A 15,368-nucleotide genomic window follows, 5' to 3' on the forward strand; every position below is an offset into this window, starting at 1 on the left:
TCCTCCCCTCCCCCCTTTTTTTTTTCCCGGTTTTTCGAGACAGGGTTTCTCTGTGTAGCCTTGGCCATCCTGGACTCACTTTGTAGACCAGGTTAGCCTCGAACTCACAGCGATCCGCCTGCCTCTGCCTCCCGAGTGCTGGGATTAAAGGCGTGCGCCACCACGCCTGGCTTTCTCCCCGTTTTTTTCTGTAAGGATAAAATACTAGAAAATTACCTTAGCGAGTCCATCACAGATCTGGCCTGTTAACTGACTGTTAGGGCTTACAGTAAGTATGCCCAGCTGTCAAAACCTAGTGGGGCCTCGGGAGCTCACGCTGTTTTTTGTGTTGAGACAATTTTTCTGTGTAGCCCTGCCTGTCCTGGAACTTCCTCTGTAGAACAGGCTGGCCTCAAACCGAGAGATCTGCCCACCCGTGCCTCCCAGTGCTGGAATTAAAGGCATGTGCTACCATGCCCAGTTTTTGAATTTTTCTCTTTTAATTTTCTTTTCTTTTTTTTTTTTTTTTAAACTACCAGTTTGGTTTCCTTAATAGAAACAGGGATGTTTTGATTATTTCTTCATAAGTAAATTTTGGTGGTTGGTAACCATCAATTAACTGGATCATTTGGTTTAAGCTGTTGAATTTGTTTGTATTGCTCCCCCTATTATTTTGAACAGCTACATTTTGTGGTGCAGTCCTCCTTTACTGGAGGTGTTTGTTATTCGTGTCTTCTTGGTGTTTTATTAGGGCCACTGAGATGGCTCGGTGGCTGAGATGCTTGCTGGCGGGTCTGATGACCTCAGCTCGATTCCTGGAGGCCACACAGTAGGAGAGAACTGACCCGGGCAAATTGTCCATGTACCTCCATAATATACACAAACAGGTGAATGTGCTAAAACAACAATGATGACGATGACGAGAAAAAAACCAAAAAGTTGGTGCATTTAACATCTAGGCTATATTTCAGGGCTAGAACTTGGTTTTGCTTCAGCGGCAAGCTGTTCTCTTAGACGGTTTCCTCTTTCAGGATGCTGGTGTTCATGTGCACAGGTAATTAAAGTGTAAGTATAAAGTAGCATCTGAGGTCGTGGGCAACAGCCTTGCTGCCCAGAGTTGATGAGGGAGTATTGGAGAGCTGCTGGGAAGGCTGGGAATATTCGAGAACATCATTATGATTATATTGAGAGAGTCGAGAGTCAGGCGATCTCGCTGTTCCTCTTTATGTCTTTACTGGACAAGTTAATAGTCACTTTTAAAGCTGGCATTGTGGTGCATCCTATGAGTGTAGAGGACTCAGGCTTAAGTTACCCTAAGTGTAGGAGGCCACCAGGGACCCTGGGGAATATGGAGAATGGGAAAATGCACCATATTTTCAGACTATCAGACGCACCTGACCATAAGACACACCCAGTTTTTAGAGCAGTAAAACAAGAAAAACAGTAAAAAACAGCAATCAGACTGTAAGGCGCATCCTGATTTCTCCCCCTCCCCCACTTTGGGGGGAGGAAGTATGTCGCGACCCTTCTGACCAGCGGAAAATAAGGACACGACCCGAGCGTTCTTCTCCAGGCAGTTTATTCAGGAACTTTTTCAGCAAGCTTCTTCTCCTGCACCCCAGCACCCCTCTTATATCCTCTGCCTCACCCAATCAGCAGCTCTTACGTCGGTAGCTCCAATTGGTTCCCGACAAGGCGGGGTGCATACATCAGAGCAAAGCACGGCCCACAACCCAAATAAGGACTGTTTACCAGCCAGGAGCAGAATTGCAAGTCATCTTGCCTGGCAGGTTGCCAGGAGCTTCAGCTTCCCACAGAAGTACATCTTATGGGTCGGAAAATATGGTAGAAGGAGTGAGGGGAGAAAGTGCTTCTAGTGTGACTGTGGCATATCTTTGCTGCGTGACAGTATCCCAGTGCACAACAGCTTGGAACAGCGCAGTAATCTCTAATCACCCAGATCCTTAGGGTCAGGAACTTGGGAGTGGCTCAGCGGTGAGGTTCTGGTTCAGGCACTCTCACGGGCTGCTCTCCCTGAAGGCCCACCTGCAGCTGAAGGATCTGCGTCCAAGCCAGCTCACACAACTCTTGTTTTTCACCACACGGGTGGGAGTCCCCACAGGCAGTGGGTGTGTCCTCACATCAAAGCATCTGCCTCCCCCCTCACAGTGAGGGACCCAAGGAAAAGAAGCCGAAAAGCCACAGCATTACTCGTTGTCCAACCTTGGAAGTGTGGTGGTAGCTCATCGACTGCACAGACAGCTGTGACATGATGGAGAGGTCACAGCTGGTGGACTCACTAGAACCATGGCTTTTGTTTGCTCTTTGAGTCAGGGTCTCATGTAGTCCAGGCTAGCCCTAACGCCTGTTCTACTTCCTAAATGCTGCCATCACCACCTTGCATGGTGTGGACCACCATGCCCGGATCTCTGGGAACTAAACTCAAAAGTGGTTAATCTGCTGACCCCGTCTCCTCCCTTCCCTGGAGACATTTTAGTGAAGTTGCTAAGGGCTAGTCTTGGAGAGCCAGCTTGAGACTGGCAGTGCAGATTTGTCTGATAAATGTTGTAAATGTGTTGAGAAACTGCATAAAGAATTTTATTTATTTATTTATTTATTTATTATTATGTATACAGTGATCTGCCTGCATGTACACCTGCAGGCCAGAAGAGGGCATCAGATCACATTATAGATGGTTGTGAGCCACCACCAATTGAACTCAGGACCTCTGGAAGAGCAGTCAGTGCTCTTAACCTCTGAGCTATCTCTCCAGCCCCCGCATAAAGAACTTTAATTAGGGGGCCAGAGGGAGCACATGCTCTGGCAGAGGACCCAAGTTCAGTTCCCAGCCCCTATGGTGGGCAGCGCACAATCACCTGCGGCCCGAGCTCCGTGTGATCTGACTCCTGCCTCTGTGGGCACCCGCACCGATGTTCACATATCACCCTCCCCCTGTACATAATTAAAAACAAAAAAATAAACTCTAGTTAGACCAATTAATAATGTTTATTCCCTCAACTTTGAAGATTATAGTGGGAACATGGATCTGTTTGGAGAGATAGATGACATTTCTTCTGAGAGCGATGAGGACCAGCCAACACCTATCCCAAGACAGCCTGTTGTGAGTACAACCACCAGTCCACCTGATGCCAGGAGGCAAGACTAAGACAAGATTCCAAGGCTGATGAGGCTGTCTTTCATGTTGTGGGGATGGGGGCGGGAAAGGAGGGTGTGTTCAGAGGACTAATCATTTGACATTCGTAGCTGAATTGGGCACTTGGGGAAATATATAGAAGGCACAGGAGGATCCATTAGGATGTGATCAGTGCTTCAGGGGCAGGACAGTGGGGCTGTTAGCGCGAGCACCTTTGATTGATTTAAAAGGTTTACTTATCCACACTTGTGCTGTGCTGTCTGGGCAACGTTGATGTTGTTTTCTGATCTTGGCAGTTACTTAGTAATGATGTGTTGAATGTACACTTCCTGAATGTCTCGTGCAAAGTAGAAATATAGAAATGCCAACAAGATACAGTTCTCTGCTAATGCAGGTTAACGAGCCTTATCCTCGGAATTTGTTGTTTTGCTTCATGGGTGTGGTTGGGGTGAGGTACCAGGGAGAGACTTGGAGTGGGTGACTATCTCTCAAGTGTGGCTGTGTGACTTCCTTTCAAACCTGTGTCTGCCACATGCAGAGGAGGGCACAGCTGGAACATCTGTCCCCTCTCTTCACGCCCTCCCCTTTCTGATCCCTCCCTTAGGGCGCACGTGCCGCCCCTCGGAACCAGCACGTGGAACGGCGTATTTCTGAAACCAGAATGAAGATAGAGGTCCCCAGCATCAAGTCTGACCTGGGGGATGAATTGCATTTTGTGAAGCTGCCCAAATTTCTCAGGATAGAATCCAAGTAAGAGAGCTGAAAAAAAGGTCAAGATTGAAAAAAAAAAAAACCTGTATAGAATGTGAATTATCTGTCATAAACTGATCAGTCATAAGATGAACAGTTTCTCGTGCGACCGAAAAACAAGAGGATGGTAAGTTCCTGGAGAGACTTGGAAAGCTAGCGGTTTTCCTAGCTAGCCTTCGGTGCTGTGCGGCTGATGAACAGGTGTCATATGACAGTGTCACTTGTGTAAAGCTGAAAATATGGAAAGAGTGAGAGAGAGGCCAGAGAAATCACAGGTGTTCAGAATAAATGACCCCAAATATCAACCAGATGACAACTTTGACCACAAAATAGTGTTGGCTCTGCCTACTCACTAAGATACTCAGATACAAATGCTTCAGGGTACATTTAACACCTGAACTAAACACAGGTCTCAGGTTTTAATTTGTTATTATTTATTCTCTAAAAATATAAACATGCCAGGCCCAGATTTTGCCTAGTTAAGCTAAGGGACTTTTTTTTTTCTTTTTTCTTTTTGAACACAGTGGCCCAGGCTGGCCTGGAACTCCATATGTAGACTAAGCTGGCCTCGAGCTCACAGAGATCTTGCCTCTGCCTCCCTAGTGCTGGGATTAACAGCGTGCGCCACCACGCTGGGCCCAAGGGATACTTTTGAAGCCTTTCATTGCATTCGCAGCCCTTCAGAGCACTGCAATAGCCAGAGGGCTTGCGTATTTTAGATATGGATAGAGCGATTGTTACCTATGCTTTATAAGATATATTTATATTTATGTGATGTGCTTCTTCAAAGAGTGAATTCTGAGCTATGTTTGGATTTTATTTCAGGAAGTTTGTTTTAAAAAGAAATTTCAAGAAAGTAGTCCTTGGGGTCCTCCCTGAGGGTTCTCACGAAGCTGTTTGTCTGCTGTGATATGTTGTGGACATAATTGTTTATAGTATCAATCAGTCACTAATTATGACTAATATGACACATTTTTTTAGACCTTTTGATCCTCAGCTTTATGAAGATGAATTTGAAGATGAGAAAGTGCTTTGTGATGAAGACAAAACTAGGTTAAAATTAAAGGTATTGTGTGCCATTTTCTGTTCCTTTTCCTTCTGGCGCCTCCCCCACCTCTCTGCGGCCACAGGCATGCACTACCGTGCTGGGCTGGCCACTTCCTTATGATGTGTTTTAGGCTTATTCATGTGCGTGAGACCTTTGACTGCATTATGTATGTATGTACACCGTGTTTGTGCCTGGTACCTGCAGAGGTTGGAAGAGGGCATTGAACCCTCTGGAACTGCAGTTTATGGATGCTGGGAACCAAACCTGGATCCTCCGAAAAAACAACAAGTGTTTTTAACCATGAGTCACTTCTGCAGCCTCCTAAGTTTCTCCTGTAGACAGTCAACACAGGGGCGAGGACATGCGGCCTGAGCTTGCGCTCGCTCAGCAAGTATTGTGGAACACGGAAGCAGGGGCTTATCCTCTTCTAACGTTTTCAGTTTTTAGTTTTTCTTTCTTCAACACGGGGTTTCTCCATGTGGCCCTGGCTGTCCTGGAACTCTCTCTCTGTAGAGAGCCTCTGCCTCCCGAGTGCTGGGATTATAGGCGTGCGCCACCACGCCCGGCCTCAGTTGAAGCTCATTAGCTTCCCTCAGGATAAACAATGTGTAATTTGTGTAGACCTGCCTCCACACTTCCTCCAGGGAAATCCCAGCAACCACCCGGTACAGGACTGTCTCCTCATGGAGGCTTACTTCATGCACAGCATACACCTTGCCAGTAGGGGATTTCTCTTGAGATACCTGAGATGACAGGGTACTGGCACTGTTCCTGCAGGGATGTTATCTTCCCGAACAGGTGGTGACATTAGACATGGCCGCTCTTAGTGGTCCTTTGTGACTTGGTGTTCTCTACTTCATGAGATAAGTTTGGACTCAAACAGAACTAAGTACAGGTTTCAGATTTTAAGTTCTGGTAATTGTTCTAATCTTAAAGACTATTATTGGTGTGTGTGTGTGTGTGTGTGTGTGTGTGTGTGTGTGTCTGTCTGTCTGTCTGTGTCTGTGTACTATGTGTGTGTAGGTACCTTTAGAAAAGCAAGTGCTCGTAACTGCTAAGCCATCTCTCTGGTTCCTAGTTAATTAGTTAAAAAAAATTAACCTGTCATTAGATCTTATCTCATTAGACTAAGAAACACCTTTTTCTTAAAAAAAAAAAAAACATTTGTGTGTGCAAGAGCATGCACATGTATGTACACATGGGTCAAAAAGCCCTCTGTGGGTGCTGGGGATTGAACTCAGGTAGTCAGGCGTGGGAGCAATGGCCTTTATCCAGTGAGCCCTGCACTATGCACCCCTCCCCCTTTCTTTTAGAAAAGGAGGAATTTCATTTATCTGTGTATTTCTCACACATTACATCCCGACCACAGTTACCTCTCCCCGTCCACCCTTCCTAGTCCTCCCTCCACCTCTTTTCTCCCCCAAATCCACTGCTTCTCTGTACATCAGTTGAACATGGATAGCATAACAAGTTAAAGTAAGACCAGACACAGACCCTCCTATCAAGGCTGGGCAAGGCAACCCAGTAGGAAGAAAAGGGTCCCGAGCACACACAAAAGCCCCACTCCCTCTCTTAGGCGTCCCACAAGAGCACCGAGCTACACAGCCAAATGCATACGCAGAGGTCAGACCCACACCGCGCTGTGGCTGCCGCTTCGGTCTCCGTGAGCCCCTGTGAGCCCTGCTTTGGTTGATTCTGTGGGCCGCTGGAGAGACACTTTTAAAGCTCCCCCTCCTCCATTGGGCCCGCAGTCCTTCAAGTGGCCCTGCAAGAAGTGTGCACGCGTGCATAGCCGTGCTAGGAACAGAACTGCAGGCCTCATATTGCAAGGCAAGTGGTCTACCTCTGTGTTACACTCTGAGCTGAGGTGGTAATGTCAGCTACTTACCTTGTGAGGACTAACCTCTGCTTTCCTGTGGAGCTCTTGGCTGTGGCTGTGGCCTCCTCCCACTGCTCAGACCTGGGCCTCAGGATGAGTAAACAGACTGCCTGGTTAGCCGGGCGTGGTGGCGCACGCCTTTAATCCCAGCACTCGGGAGGCAGAGGCAGGCGGATCGATGTGAGTTCGAGGCCAGCCTGGTCTACAAAGTGAGTCCAGGATGGCCAAGGCTACACAGAGAAACCCTGTCTCGAAAAACCAAAAAACAAACAAACAAAACAGACTGCCTGGTTAGCCTAAGCAGCAAGTAGAGACAGCTGTGGTAACTGGGTGGGTGGCAGGGCTGCTCAGCTGGCCACTGTACTGCCACTCATTAATCCTTGGCATGTGATTGTGAATTATTTGAGGAACAAAGCCAAATAGCTAGTTGATTGCTTGTCTAATACCTTTCCTTTTGGACCAGATGGAAAACACCATACGCTGGAGAGTATCCCAGAATGAAGAAGGCTACAAAATTAGAGAAAGCAATGCTCGCATGGTGAAGTGGTCAGACGGAAGGTGAGTGCTGGAACACCCGATGGAGGCCTGGACAAGTGGAGGTTTTCAGGGTAGGGCTGAAGAACGGAGAAAAGCTGGGCTGCTGTCATTACCTGGGAAGCCTGAGTGGGATGAGCAGGTGGGCTTACAGGTGGGCTGGGGAGGCGCTTACATCTGCTTCTGTTTCATCAGATCCCTTTTATCTGTCTTGCTAGCTAATATCAGGGTCACTTTAAATAATCTTTTTTGCAGTGCTGGGGATCGAACCCAGTGCGTCATGTGCGAAAGGCATGTGTCCTACCAACTCGGCTGTAGCCCTAGACCCTAAATAGAAATATCTGAGAACTCATTTCAGTTTGCAATTTTTTATTTTTTTATTTTTTGGTTTTTCTGTGTGTCACCCTGGCTGTCTGTGGCTTGCATTGTAGATGAGGTTGGCCTCGAACTCACAGAGATCTGCCTGCCTGTTTCCCGAGTGCTGGCCTGCGCCACCACCTTGTGGCTCAATTTATTAATTTAAAGATACAGATTGGAAGATATTATAAGACTGTTCTATTGGAAGCTAAAAAGTAGATTTGACTACTTTGTACCCTGAAGTGTGTATTACTTACTTCCCTATTGCTCTGATAAGATACCATGTCGAAGGCAACTTAGGGAGTTTATTTGGATTTACAGTTCCAGGGGGATAAGATCCCATCTCGGAAACTGTGGCCTTGGGCAGCAGGCCTGGTGGTACGCACAGCTGAGAACCAAGCAAGGCCCAGAACTGGCTGGGATTAGCCTTTGCTTCAAAACCTCAGAACCCACCCCCAATGACGTACTTCCTCTGGCAAGGCCACACCTCTTAAACCTACCCAAACAGCAACCACTGGAAACCAGTGTTCAGCCATCTGAACGTCTAAGGTGGCCGGTCCCATTCACAGCACCACAAAGAGCAGAGTTCAGTTGTGGGTTTTGAAGACAGCCTCTCAGCTGTTGTGGTAGTGCACACCTTTGCTCCCAGCCCTGGGGAGGCAGAGGCAGGCTGATCTGTGTGTTAGTGGCCGCCTGGCTTAAACACTGAGCTCCAGGCCAACCAAGGCTACACAGTCTCAAACAAACCAGTGACAGGGTTTCATAGCCCGTTTGGACCCAGAACTCACTTTGTTGTTAACAGCTGACCCTGAACCTGCGCCCTTGAGCTCCTGATCCTCTTGCTCCACCTCCCAAGGGCCCAGCTTAGAAGCAGGCTATTGGGAGCACCTTGTTTTTTCGTTTCTCTATGAATTCTATATGAGGACATGCTACTCACTAAACATCTCAACACCCGAATTGTTACCCTCTCCAGCATGTCCCTGCATGTAGGCAGTGAAGTGTTCGATGTCTACAGAGTCCCATTGCAGGACAGGCACCACCACCTGTTTATACGGGAAGACACTGGCCTCCGCGGACAGGCGGTTTTCAAATCCAGACTTACCTTTAGGTAACTTTGTTGTTTGTTTGTTTGTTTCGAGACAGGGTTTCTCCATGAAGCCCTGGCTGCCCCTCTGTAGACCAGGCTGGCCTTGAACTCAGAGAGATCTGAGTGCTGAGATTAAAGGCATGAGTCACCGCCGCCTGGCCCTTTAGGTAATGGTCTGCACGCACATGTTGCTACTTGCAGTTGAAGAACAAAGCAGAGCTGTGCTGCTGAAAGCCTGACCCTTCTGACGGACTTCATTCGCTAGTGCAGCTCACCGAGAGCCATGTCGGGTTCCAAGACAAGTTTGTAAAGTCAACTACAGGTTTCTCAGGGCGTGTCTTTACCCTTTAGAGAGACTGACCTAAGAAAGCTGAACTGTCAACAGAATGCGCTGCCATGTGAGCTTGCAACACGTGTGACCAAAGGTGGATGTAGCCTGTGCCTAGTCAAGACATGGGGCCAGCTTTGCTAGCTGCAGTGGGCAGAGCTTCGGTCCCTTCTGGACACGGTCCCCTAAGCACACACCTGTGACTGGCATCCAGCTTTTCTTGAGAAGTGCAGCACCCATGACAGCTGAAGCACGCTTCCTTTGAAGATGCTGAAGTATTTTATAATCAGATTGTGGTCATGGTTGTATAACTTTGTAAATTAAAAAAACCAATTATATACTTAAAATAAGGTACGATTGCACGTATATTATTAGTAAATGTGTTTTTTAAAGGCTGTAACAACGGTGGAGTTCCGCAGGCTTGAGGCTCTCACTTTCACTAATTTCCCGAGCTGTAAAATGTGTGCATCACAGGGGCGTTGTGCTAAGTAGGTTCATAGACCAGGCACAGTGAGTACCTTCCCAGGATTCTCCAAGTATTCTGACACAAGTGCAGTTCTGGTTTTGCTTTTTACTGCTTATTGTGAGCTACTGTTTGACTGCTTGGCACAGTTTCTTTCCTTGAGTCCTTTCTCGTTTTTTGGGACCCAGGGAAGAGCTGCCTTTCTATACTCAGGAAGCACTTACTGCTCGTGACAGTCTCGCACGCAGCCCAGGCTGGCTTTGAGCTCACTGTCCGTCTTCACCTTGGGCTTGCAATCCTCCTGCCTTTGCCTGACTGGTGGGATCTTGCCCTGAGCTGTTGAGGCCCCTCTTGCCATTGTGGCCCGCTTTGTTTTTGAGACACCTAGCCACCTACTTTTTAAAACCACTTTTTAAAATCCTACTTTTATTGAGTGGAGGGAACAACTTTTAGTTCTCAAAATGTTCCTGCATGCTCCACATTTGTGGAAGTGAGATTTCATGCCCCCCATCTGTGATTATAGTTGGGGGTATACTTTGTAAAAGCACTTGATCTGGCCGCCTGCCCCTTCCCCCTGCACTCTGGGTCAGTTCACGCTACTTTTCCTGAGCAGTGGACAGATGGAGCCAGAACTGTGGTCCTGTTTCCTCTGCCTGCTGTGAGGTCATCATTACCTATGGGTGGGTTTGGTGTTCTTGATAAACTTGAGACAGGCATTTTCTGTTCATTTCCCGGCAGGCCTCACTTCACAGACAGTGCCACCTATAAAAAGATGACTCTTTCATTTGGGAATGCAAATTCAAAGACACAGATTAGAATCTTGCCGATGTCTGGTCCTGACCCTGAGTGGCCACGCACGGATTTAATCAAGGTATATTACCTAAGCTTTATGTTGGAAATTTTGTACAGTTGGAGCTGTTTTCCTGAGCTTTAAAAAGGAAGATTGCTATCGTTCTGCCTCGGTCCCCACTACCGGTGCACGCTGCCACATCCTGCCTACAGTAGTTCATTTTTTTTTTTAAAGTTGAAAGTTTGCCTTTTGTTTGTTTTTTGTTTTTCTAGACAGGGGTTCTCTTGACTGTCTGGACTCACTTTGTAGACCAGGCTGGCCTCAAACTCACAGTGATCCACCTGCATCTACCTCCCAAGTGCTGGGATTAAAGGCGTGCGCCACCACACCTGGCTGCCTTTTTTTTTTTTTTTTAAATACAAAATTAAGAATGCCTGGGGGTAGCTGCTCACCAGAATATCCCTCTGCAGAGGAAGAACCACCGGGGTCCAGGGCCAAGTTCCACCGTCCAGGTGGATGAAGAGAAAGAGGAGGGGCGAGAGGAAGACAAGGAGGGAGAAGAAGAGGACAGTGAGGCCTCCAGCCTTGTTACCGCTGAAAGCCATCACCAGGGAGCAGGCCACAGTAAGTCCATGCTGGTTTCACATCTCACTCGGGTAGGCAGAGCCTAGTTTTGCTCCAGTGAGCTCTTCATCTTCCTGGTGTTATTCACCTAAGACAGCAGAACGTGTGTTCTTCCATTCTGCTTTGGTTAGGGTCACTCACCCATAGAAAAGGTTATTGAAAACCATAAAACCTGTTCTACACATGATAGGTACCATGGAGGGAAATGTATATATTAGCACAATTAAGAACTCAGTATTTAAGCCTGTTTTTCATGCTGTCATGAGCTCCTGGACATGGTGGTACAAGCACGCTGTCAGTGCTATGGAGGCTGAGAGAGGAGGATTTTGAGTTTGAGGCCAGCCCGAGCTACTACTTAACAAGTTCCACATGGGCCAAGGGAGACTCTGTCTCAAAACCCAAATAAAACAAAGCAAAACAACCCCAAGTAAACCCTCCACAGAAATGTGTTTCTTAGGCTCTGGGCACATAACAGCCCAGTTCATTCAGCTCACGTGCACGTCGGCTTCACTTGTGTCCTGAAGCAAGCAAGCCGGCCACTCCTCCCCTAGCAGAAGGCCAATGCCTTACTTATTTCTCAAGGAAAAGTTCAGTGGGAAGGACAGTATTCAGCCAGTATTCAGGAATGCATCTTCATCTTTTAGGCTGTTCTAGGAAAATCCATCATGAAGAGCTGGCTACTGACGCCTGCAGGGGGCAGTATACTGGGGACACCCCAGCAGAGGGATGATGGTCAAGGATGGCAGCAACAGTGCTGGATCTGTGCGACCTGGTGAGAGGGTAGGAGCTTATATAGCAGTCAAGACAGAGCTGGCGTTCCCTCAGGGCAGGAAGCAGCCGCTTGTAGGGAACATATACCCTGATGGCACCACATCTGTTCAGAAAGCTCCGCAGCTGTTTTAATGGTGCGGTCCTCTGTAGTGTGCTGGACAGTGGTAGGGAAGCCAGCAGCTGCCAAGGGGCAGGCATGGTAATTACAAGCCAGGTGGCTGCAGGCAGGTAAAGGTGGGTCCCTCTGAAGGTCAACCGCAGCCTAAAATCCCTTTGGTTTCAGAGGAACAAGCCTTGTCTTCCTCAGATTGCAGTCATGAGGAATATGAAGACGATACAGCCAGAGGATTACTCAAAGCCAGGAAACTCACGAGCGACAGAGGTAAGCTCCGTTTATTCAGTTCTAGGTGACTTTGTTTCCAAGAGCCAGCTCACAGGTCAGGATGTCAGTTACACGGCTCACTGACACGCAGTGGAGCAGGTGTGTAGCATAAGAGCCAGAGACCTGAGGCCTGGAAAGGATAGGTCTTGGGAGGCAGCAGATTCCAGAAAACCACACAACAGGGTGAGCCTTTCAGCTACACTGAGACTGGAAGGCACGGTACAGGGCCCTGAGCCACCAAAGCTCATCTAGAAAATGGCGAACCTCGGTGTGGGTAAACAGCTGCCTGCTGTCGGACAGAGCGGCAGCCGAGGAGAGCTCTTCAGTGTGTGCCACTTCCCACTGACTCCTTGTTTGCTTTTTCTCTTGTAAGATGACAGAGTGAAGACATTTTAAGTCATAACTGTGTGCGGGTCCCTAGCTATGGCCCCTGTACATACTAACTCAGTGTCCTCTGTAATGTGCTCTAGGTGCCAGGGTGGGGATAGGCATCACAGCTGCATGAATGTCTGAATAGCGCTGCCTTAATTCCTTTTTATGTTTATATACGTATTTAAAACATACATAAGCACTCTTAAAATTCAGTCCTTAAGATTTTTTAATTTATGGGCTGGAGAGATGGCTCAGAGGTTAAGAATACTGCTGCTCTTCCAAAGGTGCTGAGTTCAGTTCCCAGCAACCACATGGTGGCTCACAACCATCTATAGTGAGATTTGGTGCCCTCTTCTGGAGTACAGGCATATATGCAGGCAGAACACTGTATACATAATAAATATTTTAAGTTTTTTTTTTTATTCATGAGTGTTTCCTTGCATGTGTGCATGTGTGCCACATGTATGCAGTGCCTGTGGAGACCAGAAGGCGATGATGGAACTCTCCATCCCCCAACTGGAGTTACAGATGGCTGTGAGCTGCCAAGTGGGTGCTGGGGACTGAACCTGAGTTCTCTCCGAGAACTCTCTCTCTAGCTCTAAAGTCAGACTTTAAAACACTGAATTTTATACAAGTATTGAAGCAAAATGTACTTCAAGTACTTTACCACAGTAATGAAAAGTGTCTCTCCTATCCTGAGAACACCCAGGGAAACCCAGGTCCCAGGCACCTAGCTTCCCAGAGGTGGTGCTGTGTGACACAGGTCTCTGGGGCAAATGTCTCCTGTCCGTTCAGAGCTACATTGCACAAGGCTGCCAGAAATGCATTATATTGGCTCCTATAACCCATTCTTCATATTTGTTTAGGAGATAAACCCTCCAGAAAGAGGCCAAGGGATGCAGAGGAAGACTGAAGTGTTAAACATGCACCTGTGTCTAGCATATTCAAGTTGTTAGCTTTGTTTGTGCTGGGCTTGGGTCTAAGGCATGGTGTGCTGCACATGCGCCCTACTACTTAGGGGCACCCTAGCCCTCAGACCCATTAAAGACAGAATGATTGTTTTGACCTACATGATCCAATGAGATGGGCCACATGGAAACCCCTAAATTCCATCCTCTTCTATTGTGTGTGTGTGTGTGTGTGTGTGTGTGTGTGTGTGTGTTTTGTTTTGAGACAAGGTTTCTCTGTGTAGCCTTGGCTGTCCTAGACTTGCTTTGTAGACCAGGCTGGCCTTGAACTCACAGCAATCCGCCTGCCTCTGCCTTCCGACTGCTGGGATGACAGTGCACCACTGCGACCAGCTTGTTATTTTTAGATGAGCTGGTTGTGAACTTGCTGTGTAGATCAGGCTAGCCTACAGAGCAGGAATATCTGCCTGTCTCTGCCTCCTGAGGGCTGGGATTAAATGTGTGTGGCACCACACCTGACCTCCTTAATACTTTTATAGCACTATTTTGTGGTTGTCTAGTAAAAACTTTTCAGTTAGCATTAGCTCTAGAAAGAATCCCAACTCCTTTGGAACACCTTAGCTTCAGTTTCAGGCTCAGGGCTCCTCTGTACGGTGTGACTTGGAGCCACTGATACATCCGTGAACCTCTAGACCAACCCTACCAACTGCAAGAAAGCAAGGGCAACACTGTTGCACAGTTTTGCTTTACAGGTGGTCAGCCACACAGATTTCATCCCTGGGCTCTGCATTTTTACCTGGAATGCTTGAGAGAGCACAAGGAGGCGCTGTTCAGGCCCAGCCCACAGCACTCTAGTCCTCTCACCTGGGCAGCTGACCTTCCATGAGCCATGGCCACGCTTACTCATGAAACAGTGACTTCAGCCAGGTATGGCTGGATTATAGCTCACCTAATTATAGCATCTGAAAGACTGAGGCAGGAGGACTGCTGTGAGTCTGAGGCCAGCCTGGGCTATAGTGGGACCTTGTCTCAAACTAAAGACTCATTTCATATGGTTTAATTATACTCATTATTGCCTGCCCATAAAACTAAGCTGACATATACAAAAGACAAGTTTTGCAGTGAGGCAAAGGACACTGGGTACCAGTCCCCCCACCCCACCCCCTGAGTCAGCGAAACATGTTTGGACAGAAGACACAGCTAATGAACACTGAGGCAGAGATGGCCAACTGCTGACCATTCTGCGTGCTTCAGCAGGCAATGATGCAGGCTACAGACTGAGTGGCTCCAACAGACTTGCTTCCTCCATTCCTAGCATCCGGGCTCAGCCCTGTGAGGGCTTGTGGACGGCTAGCCACCTTCTTGCTGGTTCTGTGATGAGAGTCCCCCTTTGGGGATCTTGTATACCCCAATTGTCTTCCAAAGGCCCACCTCCAAACCCCACCACTACCGCGTGTTAGTCAGGGCTTCAGCATAGGGCTCTGGGGAGGGTAAAAACATGGAGAATGAATAAGCTTTACCCTTAAAAAGGTTGACTAGTAAGTCAGATTAGCATACACACAGGGTCACCATGGCATGTCGTGCATATGTGTTTTATACTTGGTCCTCATTCATGCCCCTCCCACAGTAAGCTTGCTCCTGAAGGATGTGTAGAGTCAAAGTTAGAGATTGAAAAAAAAAAAAGTTGGAATATAGCATTTTAGATGAACTTTAATAAAGTTATTTGGTTCAGTATACAATGTTTTAAATACTTGTCGTCTAGTCTTTAAACGAAACTTTATTTTGTTATGAATGGTGTTATTTAAAATGTCACAAAAACTCATTGCTTTTCTACTTATAAAGCATTTATTGATATGTTCGTATTAGAAGAACTTTAAGACTGTAACAGAAATAAAGTGAACATGTGGACTCACAAGGGCTGTGTGTGCATGTTCTTTCCCCC

At 47.4% G+C, this 15,368-nt stretch overlaps 1 protein-coding gene across 1 annotated transcript; it reads left to right on the plus strand.

Moving 5' to 3' along the window:
- The first annotated feature begins 2,950 nt into the window (after positions 1–2,950).
- On the plus strand, positions 2,951–13,648 carry LOC127184448 (RNA polymerase-associated protein LEO1-like). Its single transcript, XM_051140831.1, has 9 exons — positions 2,951–3,100; positions 3,738–3,883; positions 4,865–4,949; positions 7,274–7,368; positions 8,675–8,809; positions 10,318–10,450; positions 11,687–11,765; positions 12,048–12,146; positions 13,385–13,648. Exons 1-9 carry the CDS (start codon positions 3,020–3,022, stop codon positions 13,429–13,431), a joined length of 900 nt encoding a protein of 299 aa, XP_050996788.1. The 5' UTR covers positions 2,951–3,019; the 3' UTR covers positions 13,432–13,648.
- Positions 13,649–15,368: the final 1,720 nt, after the last annotated feature.

This window comes from Acomys russatus, chromosome 32 (genome assembly GCF_903995435.1).
Source record: "Acomys russatus chromosome 32, mAcoRus1.1, whole genome shotgun sequence".
Taxonomy (NCBI): domain Eukaryota; kingdom Metazoa; phylum Chordata; class Mammalia; order Rodentia; family Muridae; genus Acomys; species Acomys russatus.